This window comes from Rhinopithecus bieti, unplaced genomic scaffold (genome assembly GCF_001698545.2).
Source record: "Rhinopithecus bieti isolate Rb0 unplaced genomic scaffold, ASM169854v2 scaffold_6380, whole genome shotgun sequence".
NCBI classification, from domain to species: Eukaryota; Metazoa; Chordata; class Mammalia; order Primates; family Cercopithecidae; genus Rhinopithecus; species Rhinopithecus bieti.
In genome coordinates, this window is record NW_016806642.1 from 1,189,001 (window position 1) to 1,202,117 (window position 13,117).

General features: G+C 43.2%; 1 protein-coding gene across 3 annotated transcripts in view; it reads left to right on the forward strand.

Moving 5' to 3' along the window:
* The window catches only part of WLS (Wnt ligand secretion mediator), a 136,712-nt gene that overhangs the window by 104,310 nt on the left and 19,285 nt on the right, over positions 1–13,117 (forward strand). Inside the window, exon 12 of one of the 3 annotated variants that reach the window (XM_017877142.1) lies at positions 4,708–5,686. The exons of the other annotated variants lie outside the window; for them this stretch is intronic. Coding sequence (XP_017732631.1) covers positions 4,708–4,817 — 110 coding nt within the window. The 3' untranslated portion in view covers positions 4,818–5,686. Of the gene's footprint in view, positions 1–4,707; positions 5,687–13,117 lie in introns of those variants that run through there. 3 annotated transcript variants of the gene reach the window in all.

A 13,117-nucleotide genomic window follows, 5' to 3' on the forward strand; every position in this document is an offset into this window, starting at 1 on the left:
GAAGAAGAAACCTACCTACCGTTCACCATTTTATTATCATTTTTTCTTTTGATTAAGATCTTACTGTGTTGCCCAGGCTGGTCTCCAGCTCCAGGGCTCAAGTGAGCCTCCTGCCTCTACCTCCCAAAGTGCTGGGATTACGGAAGTGAGCCACTGCCCCAGCCACACTGTTTTGTTCTTTAACATAACAATCAACACCAGAAACGCAAGGCAGACATATTCTTAAACAGTCTTTTGCCTAAAACCAATTTGGCTTTACAAATACTACACTTTCCTGTTTTTCTCATTCTGCTGTGAACCAGAGATTTCATTACAAAAAGTTATCATTTGAACTTAGCTTTGAAGGTGAATAAGAGAGAGGTTCGTGTGGGCCTAGGGAAAATTCCACAAAAAAGGATAGGTCATGAATGTTCTGGAAAGAACATAAGCTTTGGAGGTAGACACAGATGGTTTGGAATCTTAGCTCCAGCACACATTGTGTATGACCTTGAGAACAAATATGAACTCACGGTGTGGGAGATCCCTGGCTTTCACACTTGGGCAGTGGGGTGTTAATTTGCATTGGTAGTGGTGAGAATGGAGGTAGGTAGTCCTTATTAACATTAGAAGACCTCTAGTGGTACCTCTGATCTCTCCCGGAATCTGCAGTACAACCTCAGAATGAGCATAGCAGTTGTCGTTTTTATTGAAGTGGCCACAGATACACAAACAATTGTCATTAAAATGCTGCCAGTCCTAAGAAGCAGTCTCCAGTGCATGCGGCTTTCGTCCTCATTAGGCATTCCAGGCAGTTACAACCAAGCAGCAGCTACACACCTGTGGATGTGACTCCACACATATGGATGCATTGCTGTAGTCCTTTGGGATGAAATCTGTGCCAGACATTGGTCTCATTTCACAAGGTTAGGAAGAAATAAACCGTCATCTAATTGTTTTCTTTTTTTTGAGACGGAGTTTCGCTCTGTCGCCCAGGCTGGAGTGCAGTGGCCGGATCTCAGCTCACTGCAAGCTCCGCCTCCCGGGTTTACGCCATTCTCCTGGCTCAGCCTCCCGAGTAGTTGGGACTACAGGCGCCGCCACCTCGCCCGGCTAAAACCGTCATCTAATTGTTAATGAGCTGTGATGAATTGACATCATAACCAGGGAGAGAAATTTGAAGCATTCTTTTCCTTTTTCTTTCTCACTCTTTTTCACCCCAATAAGACACATATCACATTTTCAGAAGGGTTTTTTCTTGTCTTAGATGGGAAGAGACTTTTGAGCATGTTTGTGCACTGAGCAGCAGGAGCCAAGAGAGGGGGAAACAGATGGAGCAAGACCTTGGCAGAAGTAGGAGGTGATGGAATTAGGAGGCAAGTGGAGGGATCTCCACTCATGCTATGTTACTGCCATGTTCACACACCCATTCCCCAAGGGGGAACAGTTGGCCTTCAAGGTACAGTAAAATCACATGTGAAACATAGATTTTGGTGCATGGAGTCCCATTGATCTGGGTCCTCATCCAGCACAGTAGAGAAATTAATTATGCCACAGTAGCTTCACATCATACAAGGAAATACAGGGCATGCTAAACCCCTAACAGTGCATATGGCCAATACTCATAAATAACAGCTCTCCTGTCAGTTCACTGATTTATATGCTATAATTTTGTCAGATACAAAATCAAAGTAAATATGCTAAACAATTTATTCAAATTATTTTATATGTGGTTTTTTGTTTTGTTTTTGAGACACTCTATCACCCAGGCTGGAGTGCAGGGGCACGATGTTGACTCAATGCAATCTCCGCCTTCCGGGTTCAAACCATTCTTCTGCCTCAGCCTACTGAGTAGCTGGGACTACAGGCACGTGCCACCACACCTGGTTAATTTTTGCAATTTTAGTAGAGACAGGGTTTTGCCATGTTGACCAGGCTGGTTTGAACTCCTGACCTCAAGTGATCCACCCGCTCAGCTCCCAAAGTGCTGGGATTACAGGTGTGAGCCACCGCACCCAGCTGTATGTGGATATTTTTAACCGTAACGCTCTGCATGTGGACTTGATACCTCACTGGTAGTCTCACTGGCTGGTGGAAGCTTGAATATTTAAGAAGAGGCAGCAGAATCCAAAAGTTGAGAGCCTGCATTCTGGCACTAATTTATTTGACTTCCATATCACAGTTTAGCAGCTTGGGCCTTGGGCAAGTTACTTAGCCTCTCCATGCCTCAGTTTGTTCATCAACAGAATGGGAGTGATGGTAACAGTGCCTCTGTCTGAGGACTGCTATGAGAATTAAGTGCATTAATATTTGTACAGTATTTAGAACTGTGTCAGGCATGTGATAACCATTATAACATAGGTATCCATTTAAATAAAGAAGCCAAAGCAATTCTGGCTGTTTTTTCAAGTGATCTGTAGGATCATATGCATATTCTAGGATCTGCTAATTGGAGTCATATTTTAAGTTTAAAGAATTAACATCTTTGGTTCAAAGCCTGAGTAGAATTACTCTCTAGTGTCTATTTCTAAGAAGTCCTCAGGGAAAGGGATTCCTTAGGTAAATGGTTATGAGTGCTAATGGGTCCACTGGGGTCGTCAGGACTCTCTTTGAAATTTTGATGACTCACACAGACATGCAGATCATGAAACCAGCTTTGAAGTTCTGATGGCTAGCCAGATGTGCAAATCCAGAAATAGCTTTGAGAAAAGTGAGGCATAGACTGCTTGTGCTTGACTGAGGTGTGGACTAGATGTTGCAGCAGTGAGAATACAAGTTATTGGCCTGGGAGTAGTTGCTCATTGTACAAGCAGTGGTTCAGCTTGGCCCAAAGTAGCCCAGCTAAAGCCTCTCACCAACCTTACTTGGCATCTATGGTCTGGCTTGAGGGCAGATGAATGTGGATGTGCCGGAGGCTGGACTGATGCCCCTTTAATACCTTCTCTACCATAGTCCTGTGGATTAGACCCTTGCCAAAACAGCCCCAAATGCCTTTAGCAGTCCTCTGCAGCAGCCAATGAGCCTGCTTCTGAGGCCAGGGAATCTCCTGGGTAGAGAGCTTACAGGGTGGCATTTAATAATAGGACTGATTTTGCTGTGCAGCCACAGAGAAATGGGTCTACGATGAGAAACTAATACTACGTGGCACACGTGAAGGGAACCAGCCAAGCAGCCTGCTGGGCCAGTGGGTGGGCGTGACCTCTGGGATTCTAAGGCCACCAGATTCATTGATGCCCAGGAGTTCTTAAATTAGTGATAAGATTATTAGTCCTAAGTGTAGGGCCAAGGTTTCTTCTAAGTTATGGTGTGGCATTTCAATGGAAAACAGCATTTAGTTACCTAATTCTGTGCTTTAAATTAGAAAAACTTCAGTTCCAGAAAACATGATACATATAATATGTGCACAATGTAAAAATCACAGACAAAAGTTTAACTTCCTGTTCCCCAGCACCCCTCTCCACAAACATCTGTGCGCATATGCACCTCCACACACAGTTGAACTGAGCGTGGTTATGATTTCCATTTTCCCTTTGTGGTTTTTACATTCACTTGTCTTACGGCAGGTAGCAGAGTTTTCGAGGTTTAACTTAGAGAAATTTTTTTCTCCTACTAATTTAGAAAAGTTCAAATTATTCCATTTTAGCAGTACACTGTCCACTGATAATGAGTTCAGAACACTTGGGGCAATCCTGAGGGCAGAAGAAAATTCACAGCATGTTTCTGGCACTTTTTTTTTTTCCCGGAGAATAAAGCCTCGCATTGTTCCTAGATGTGTTAGATATGGCTCCTTGCCCAATCTATGGGTAGATACAAGCAGATCTTATTTGCCTTCACGTGACGTAGATGCTTTGTAGTTTATTTTTTACTATTTTAGAGTCAAAGTCTCACTCTGTCACCCAGGTTGGAGTGAGTGGTGCAATCATACCTCACTGCAGCCTAGAATTCCTGTGCTCGAGTGATCCTCTTGCCTCAGCCTCCTGAGTAGCTGAGGTTACAAGTGTGAGTTACTGCACCCAGGTAATTAAAACAAAAATTTTTTTTAGAGACAGGGTCTCACTCTGTTGCCAAGGATGGTCTTAAACTCTTGGCTTCAAGCAGTCCTCCTACCCCTGCTTCTCAAGTAGCTGAGATTGCAGGCCTGGGCCACTGCATCTGGCTCCTGTTTTGTAAATTATTCACAGCAAATGTGTTGGTGCCTGACTGACTCATCTGTCGGGAGGTGTGTTATGTTGGTTTAGCCCATCACATCAGTCTTGGCATCAGACATTCCTTTGCCAGCTCTCTTGTGGGCCTACTCCTCAACCCAGGACAATTACCTCGCCTACCTCCCAGCTTCCTCATCTGTAAGGCTGGCACGTTCATACTGCCTACTTCAGAGGGCTTCTGCGAGGATTAAAGAAGATCACTTACAAAGTGATCAGAAGAGCGTCAGGCACAAAGTAAATGCTCATTAAATATTAATGATTACTATGAATAATATCAGCAGTGAGCTGACTCATGTATCTTCATGACTGTCATCTGGGAGCCAAAAATGATATTTTAAAAAGTTCTGCAAAGCCCAATTGAACAGGTTTGGAGTTAGCCCTTGTTCTGAATGTTGTGTGCCCTGGGTTTCTCTGTGTGCTCAGAATGTCAAAGAGGGCTAGAGTCAGGGCAGTTGTCCATGAGATGAAACCCAGCTTGCTTCTTCTTCCTCCTTGAACACATCTAACACAGAAAACCCTGTTTCAGGCGATCTGGGTGTCCATAGTGGGGAAGAACTCCAGCTCACCACCACTATCACCCATGTGGACGGACCCACTGAGATCTACAAGTTGACCCGCAAGGAGGCCCAGGAGTAGGAGGCTGCAGCGCCCGGCTGGGACGGTCTCTCCATACCCCAGCCCCTCTAACTAGAGCGGGGAGCATGCCAGAGAGAGCTCAATGTGCAAACGATTGCCTCGTGGCTCTTAGCTGTGGTTTCTTGGACGAGCGGCATGGACATTTGTCAGTTTGCCTTCTGACGGTAGCTTTTGGAGGAAGATTCCTGCAGCCACTAATACATTGTGTATGATAACAAAAACTCTGGTATGACACGTTTTCTGTGATCATTGTTAATTAGTGACATAGTAACATCTGTAGCAGGTGGTTAGTAAACCTCATGTGGTGGGGTGGGGGGTGTATTCCTTGGGGGATGGTTTGGGCCGAATGGGGAGTGGAATATTTGACATTTTTCCTGTTCTAAATTCTAGGATAGATTTTAACATTCTTTGCAGTCCCAGTCCAAGGTAGGCTGCTGTCAGTCTTCTCACTCCTAATCCATGACCACTGTTTTTTTCCTATTTATATCGCCAGGTAGCCTACTGAGTTAATATTTAAGTTGTCAATAGATATGTGTCCCTGTTTTGTGGCATAATATAAAATAACTGAGTTTCATGAGAAGATCTATTCCACCAGGGGTATTTCAGCTTTGAAACCAAATCTGTATATCTAATACTAACCAATCTGTTGGATGTGGGTTTTAAAAAATGTTTGCTAAACTACCCAAGTAGGATTTATTGTATTAAATGACCTTTGGGTCTGAAAAGCTTTTTTAACCTCTTGCTTAAAATGCGTTTTATTTTGATAAGATACTTCAAATAGCCTCCAAAAGTGTAGATCCAATCATTTAAATAAACCTGTATGTATATGCATATGTGTACATGCATACCCCCTCCTGCTCAAACTCATACACATGCATGCAGATTATTTTCCAGGTTGAACCTCGGGGTGGGTTGTTGATTGGGAAAATAGGTTTCTGAAAAACCAATAGACTTTATCATCAAATGAAAGTGTTTTGGGATAATATCTATTCCTGGGGAAAGGGTGACATTTTCTGTCCTGTGTGGTTAGCCTCCCTAGACTGGCAATGGATGCTCATATGTGTGACAACAAAGGTGGGGAAAACATCACATGCTTTAGAAGCAGAGCCGTCTCCTGCCCTATTCAGACTTTCCCCAGTAGCCTTTTCATTGTATTTTAACACTTGCACTGGAGGTAGCGGAGAGAAGGAACACTGCTTCCTGTCGAAGGTCTGTGATTTAAATCTGACCTGGCTATTTCCTCACTTATATTCATAAACTTTAACTGCTTACTGGGGTCACAGTGAACATTTCAATCAGTTCATGTATATGGAAGTGTTTTATGAACAACAAGCCACATAAATGTGTTTTTCCTGGAGTCTAAAACCAGTTTTATGAGTAACTTGTTTTTCAGACGCTGAGGTCTGGAGGTCTGGGGTACAGTCCATGTAATTCACCACTCAGCATCCCTAGCCTTCCTTTTCCTGACTTTGGCTTACAGCATGGTAAGCAGTGACAGCGGAAAATACTTTGACTTTGGCTATTCTCTCTAGACCTTTTCCTAATCTGGTAGACACTGGGTGGTGTACGATCCTGTGCACTCAATATCCATTTACCAATCAACCACTGCAGCGCCAGGAATCAAAGGGAGCTGTGCCTCCTAGTCTAGCAGGGAACTCTTGTCCCAGAAGATGGAGGGAACGTTTCTCTATCCCCTGGGTTAGGAAAAGGACCTGAGATAGGCCTTAAGGAAGAAAGATTTCACCAGAGCCAAAGGGCAAAGGGATCAGCAGTACAAAAATCACAGAAGATGCAAAGCATGGACAAGGTTTGGATAAGGTCGGAGATCAGGCCTGGCTGGCACATAGGAATGGAAATAGCAGATGATGAGCCCTGTGCACCTGTGAGCCAGATGGAGAAGGGTTTTTAATGCTGCGGTAAGAGTTACAAGACTTAGCCTCAGATATTAGGCAGAGAAGTGATATGATCAGAATGATCACTGGAGCCTGGAGAGGCTGGACAAGCCCAGAAAAGAGATCACAGAGACTGGAACCAGGATAGTAGCAGAGGATCTGGAGGAGAGGATTATTTTGGAGATAAAATGCACAAGGTTTGAATGTTCTGGATGCGGGTGGCACAGAAAGTAAGATCAGAGTTAAATTTCGGGCCGTTGCTGGGGAAGGGAGTGGTGGGGTTTCGGACAGAAAGAGAGATTCTCGGATGACGAGTGTCAGTGGATCCACTGCTTAAAGTTCTCTAAGTAGGAGCCAACTCCAGCAAGCTTAGCCAAAAGAGAGACTGTACTAGAACTTTCCTAGCATATATGAAAGATCCGTGGAAGAGTTAAATTAACCAGGAAGATGGGAAGTGGAGAAGCTCTAAGGGCCCCTAGCACCAGGAATCCATGCACCTTTCTCTCACAGAGCAGTACCATTCACTGCTGAGTCTTTATCCAGTTCTTGTCTCTCTCACTTAAAAACTAGGAGCCTTAGGCAGGTGGCTGTCTCTGTGCCAGTCACCTGTGACCAGGAAATCATGTCCAATGGCTGCTTGGGGCCCACCCTATAGATTGGTGTCCATCTCCAAAGAATGAAGAATCCATTTTGAACTGGGCAAACGATCAGGAAAGATCTAGCACAGTGGCCAAGATGATGAGTTTGGGTTTGTCTGGGCTGGGTTTTAAAAGCCATCTCTTTGAGGAAACGATGAGCTAACAATTAGAACTGAGGGCTCCAGCAGATTGGGCAGCCACCACCATTGAGAAGGAGAAGGACAACTGGGCAGAGCAGCAAAACATCAAGCAGATGACCACCAAGAGTAGTGAGCCAGACATGGCTATATTCGATAGGAAAGGGGAAGCAGATAAGGTAGATAAATCAGAGAAATGTACGGTTTCAAAGAACCAGGTTCACAAGGAAAAAAGAAAAAACAACGTTAGATGTCCTGAGAGGTTCAGCAGCATTTAAGGATCCAAGTCTCCTGGATTTGGTGGTTTGGATTTGTGTGACCTTCTTAAGTGGCAAGGGCAGAAGGTAGACAGAGAAGTGGAACAGAGTCAATGGGCAATTGTGATGGGATGGAAGGAGGTAGAATGGTTGCTCTGAGAGAAGCCAGAATGAAGTGGAGGCTTGCGTTTTTTAGTCTGCAGAGAAGTGAACTAAGTTTGTAAACCTGAAGGGTGAGATCCAGCCATGAAGGAAAGACAATGAGGAGCTAATGTTGAGGAGCTAATGTAAGCCACAAGCAAAATCAGAGTTTTGGGACCAAGAGCACAAGTTGATGAGTTAGCATTGAAGGAGTGAAAGGACACTTTCATCCTGAGACAGGAGAGAAATAACAAACGGACAGTGGAGGAGAAACTTGAGATCCAAAGGAGGGGGGTTGCAGTATGTCCCCTGGCTGTTCTGCGTTCTCCACCAATGTGTGGTGGATGTTGGAGTTTCACTAAAGAAGTCTCAGTTTCAAGAATGCAGGTTGGATGCAACCCATTTCAGTCGGTGGAAAGAGAAGTGGAACTCCAGAGGTGAGAAACTGCTTTGATTAAGGACCATCAACCTAGAGACAAAATGTATTATTGGCCATGTAAACTAGTTTTATACATTGTCATAATAAACATTTTTCAAGCAGCTTTAAAAGATATTATAGGAAAAAAGTATAAAATTTTCCAGGTCTGTTTTTAAAAAATAAGGAAGTTTACCAATACATACAACAGACAAATAAGATGCAATTGCTATATCAAATAGAAAAATCAGTTTTATGTTGGTTATCCCAATGGATTTTCACTATGAGGGTGTTCCTACAAGAAAATGTCCATAGTAATGAAATAAGTAGTTCCACATGTGACTGCCAAGGGTGGTTTTAACCATTTCTCAGAACTGAGATAAAGCTAACAATTCTGATCCCTGAGTTCAGCCTATAATCGCAGAGCTGATGGGGCCCTTGGAACTCATCCCTGGGGTCCCAGCAGGTAACTTTGAGAAGTTCAAGAGAAATGTCAGGGGAGGTTTGAGGACCTCCTAGTGTTCACATGGTAGTGGCCACGCTGTGGTCTTCGGTCTCATCCTCACCTTGGCAGTTCTAGAAACTATATTTTATCTACTCTTTCAAATTGAATCAGGCTTCCAAAGGCTGAATGGTAACACAGGAATCTATAAACTAGAATTTCCGTGTGATCTTTTACAGTAAAGAATGCACATATCTTGTGGCTCCAGCATCGTAGACTTCCTCCCTTCCTATTTTCAGGTAACCATGGAGGCTAAAAGAGGAAATAGAAGGTTTTGGTAGACCAGGAATAAATGCACAGATATATTGGTATCCTTGGAGGAGATAATGTCCTAACCCTGTGCCTCCAAAGAAAATATACACAGCTCCCTAAAAAGTGCCTAGCATAGTGTGGGAATTCAATCAGGGAGAGTTGGTGAGAGAGTGAACACACTTGACTAATCCCCATCTCTCTCTCAGGCATGACCCTGAATTGTTTGGGACCCATCTTCTTGATTCAAGCTGACTCATCAAGATGTCAGTGCAGTTGGTCAGGCTCAACTTGCTGGTGCATCCAGACATTCATGATCCTGTACTTTGTCTTCTGTATTTCAAGGCCGTTTTTATCCTGTAGTGCTCCGGGAACCATCTGACTGCTGCAGGTTCGCTCTCCATCACATTTTGATATGTGATTGATTTTGTTGTATGAGGATAACTTGGTTTCTGAGATGACATTAGCAACCCCTTTTCCGCTGACATCGAGGGGCCTTCTAAGCATGTCTTGAAGTGTTCAGAGCTTGCTGTCTCCTGTGACAACACACTGATCTCTCAGGGAAGAATGCCCTTTGCTATTGAGACCAGACCTTTCCTTTGTGACGTGTACTTATTTGGATTGATGGAACCCCTTTTTGTAGGGCCTGCCCCACTCAAGTCTTCCCTTCCCCAGGCTCAGCATCTCAGCTCCTGAACCCCTCCTCCAGACATGGTTTCTAGAAAGTTCTCCCATTACTACTTACCTGTTAACTGCATCCTAGCTTCCCAATGTTCCAAAATATGATGTTCAGATGGCAGGACTGCTCCAGCTGGCACAGATTAGTGTGAAAATGTCCCTTCCTGTACTAGGGCTTGATGTTCTAAGAAAATGGTACAGGATTTTAAAAAACACACACTTCTTACTTTTTTGCTTCTCATGACCAAGCAACCACTAAAATACTTAGTTTTAAAAATTCATATTACCAATACCTTCTCTGTATTCAGCAATATTTTTGACTTAATGGTAGAAATTTACATATATCCCTGTTATGTATTTTTTCCTCATACACCAGTTAGGTTTAGGGACATCTTTAGCTTTTAAAAAAGTACAGTTTGAAATATAAGGAAAAGCAGTTAAGTCTTTTCCAAGTACAAAGTGGATTGGTTCCAATTGCTAGAGAATTTACAAATATATATTCACCTGAGGCCAGAAAAACCTCCTTTGGCCTAGGCCTCTCTCCTTTGTCAAGCTCTCTCCACGAGTGTGCATGTGCGCACACAGACACACACAGAATTTAACAGCAGTGATGTGTGTTGTAATATGTAACTTTGTAAGTTACATATTTCCCCCCCAATACCACCTTCTCAGTCACAGAGTAGAGATCTTACTTCATGAGTAAAGAAGTGAGACTCAGAGAGGTGAAGTGAACTGTGCAAGGTCACCTATTACAGTGCCCGAGTTGGAACGAAAGGAATTTCAGTCTCTGAACTTCAGTGTCTTTCCAGTAGCATATTTGCAGCAGAAGAGTCAAGAATGTTGTGAGCTGTAACTCTCACTAGAACCAAATGACCTTATTGGGAGATGTTAGTCCGGCCTTAAAAACAAGCTCTTCACCTCCATGAATGGCAAGTGCCTGCCCTCTTCAGGCCAAATCGAGAATGTCATCTATCACTGAGCAAATCCTCAGAACCCAAGTCAGACTTTGGATTATAGCTTTTCAGTAAGTTCTGGTCCTGGCTCTGTCTCTAACTCTTGCTCTGGGACTCTCACGGAAGCTACCCACCTCCTCTACCTCACCCGAATGAGATGATTTATGAAGTTCTCAGCAGCCCTGATTCTAAGCCTCATAAGGGAGAGTAGGTGTTCATGGCATCCTATAGCAATGGTAGACGCCTGAGGCAGATCTGCTGTGAGCCATGTGCTGGCATCGCAGGGGTGGTTTATTAATCTCATTTATTATTTGGACAGCCCCTTCTTATAACTTACATCCTTGCCTCTTCTGAGGCTCTAAGCTCCCCAAGGTGGCTCCTGTATCCAGAAACCCTTTGGCCTTCCCTCCCAGTTAAGCAAGATCTCTCTTCAACTCAGGGATGCTGAGAGATTGAAAGTGAACGACACACAGAAACAGCCCAGACAGGAGTTCTTTCTATAGCACTGTGCTTGGCTAACTTTCTTTACACGGAGTGGGCAGGATTTTTAAAACAGCATTTGTGCCTTTTAGCCTGAGCTCCTCCTAAAAGCAAACTCTGGGACAAGGATTTGTGTGCAAGTAGCTGGCTTGAAAGGTGATTCCAGGAAGCACTGAGGTGGCATGGAGAAGTGAGGCTGAGAAGAAGGGAATGCAAAGAACAGCCACCAAGGTGCACTGCCAGGGGCTCCGCCAAGCTGTGAGGAACACGCTGCAGAGTTGTCTCCTGGGGCAGAGGAAGCTGTGAGAGAGAGTCACTCACTCACTCCCACCCTTTGCAGGTAGAGGGCCACCCCCAGGCTCTTAGCTCCTTGGAACTAGGGCCAGCTTGAGGAATATGGGTGAGGCACCCATAGCCTCTGCTAAATTGTTTTTAATCTAGTCTCAAAAACAGAATGGTCCTATTGCAGAAACTGCAAAATACATGAAAGAGTGAAGAAAACATGTAAACTTTTACAATTACTCTATCCAGAGAAATACTGTTAAAATGTATGTTCTTACACAAGTTTTTCCATATATATGCAGATTTATATAAATTAAGATTGTATTAGACATAGAAAATAAATTTCTGGACAGTTATATAACCTGCCCTTTTCACAATATATCTAGGAAATCTTTCTATGTTATTATGTTGTCTACTATAACATGATTTTAATGACTTTACTATTATAGTCTCTAATAAGGATGGTTCATAATTTTTACTCGACATTTCAGTGGTTTGCAAAGTTTGACTATCACAATATATGTTTAAATGAGCATCCTTGGATAGAAATCTTTTTTGTACATCACTGATTATTGCCTAGTATCAATCCTTAAGAGCTACTGGGTTAAAGATCAATTATTCATTCAATGAGCATATGTTGAACATCTAATTTTGGGCCAGGTGCTACTTTTTTTTTTTCTTCTGAGATGGAGTCTCGCTCTGTCACCCAGGCTGGAGTGCAGTGGCACGATCTAGGCTAACTACAACCTCCACCTCCTGGGTTCAAGTGATTCTCCTGCTTCAGCCTCCTGAGTAGTTGGGATTACAGGCGTCTGCCACCATGCCCAGCTAATTTTTTGGTTTTAGTAGAGATGGGGTTTCACCATGTTGGCCAGGCTAGTCTCAAACTCCTGACCTTGTGATTTGCCCACCTTGGCCTCCCAAAGTGCTGGGATTACAGGCATGAGCCACTGTGCCCAGCCGGGCCAGGTGCTATTCTAAGCATCTGGGCAGATCAGTAAATAATGTCCCTATCATCGTGAAGTATATTGATGTGGTAAAGGAAGGCGGGAGGGAGGAGGTAATAGGTAGTACAGTGATAGCAATGAAGGCTACACAGAAAAGCATTTATCATGGACACCTGTAAGCATACAGAGCCCTCCAGAAGTGTGCCAACAGCAGAATGAGAGAGCCTGTGGCTCTGCATCCTCACTGACACTATGTAGGTTTGAAATTTCCAACTTCAAGATGTAGAAGTTGAATTTTGCATTTAGTTCACTACCAGTAACAGTGAGCATGTTTCATGTTCCTATGACTTGGTATTTTTAGGTTGTCAGTTCAGATTCTTTACCATTTTCTTGAGAGTCTGATTTAGTATATTTAGCCTTTGCCTGTTACATGGGTGGCTCAACTTTTCTCCATTTGTCACTAGCTTTTATTTTGATTTGGATGTTTACCAGGATATAGAGCTTTTTAATTTCTATGTAGTCAACCTGTACATTTTTTTATAGTTTCTAGTTTTGCTTTCATGCTTAAAGAAATATCCCCTAAGATAATAGGTCACCCATATTTTTTCTAGTTTTAAAAACTCCCTTTTTTAGTTTTTTTTTTAAACTCATCAATTCATATAGAATTTGTTTCCTAGCTGGAAGATCAATTAAACATTTTTTCCAGATGGTTATCCTAGCATGATTTTT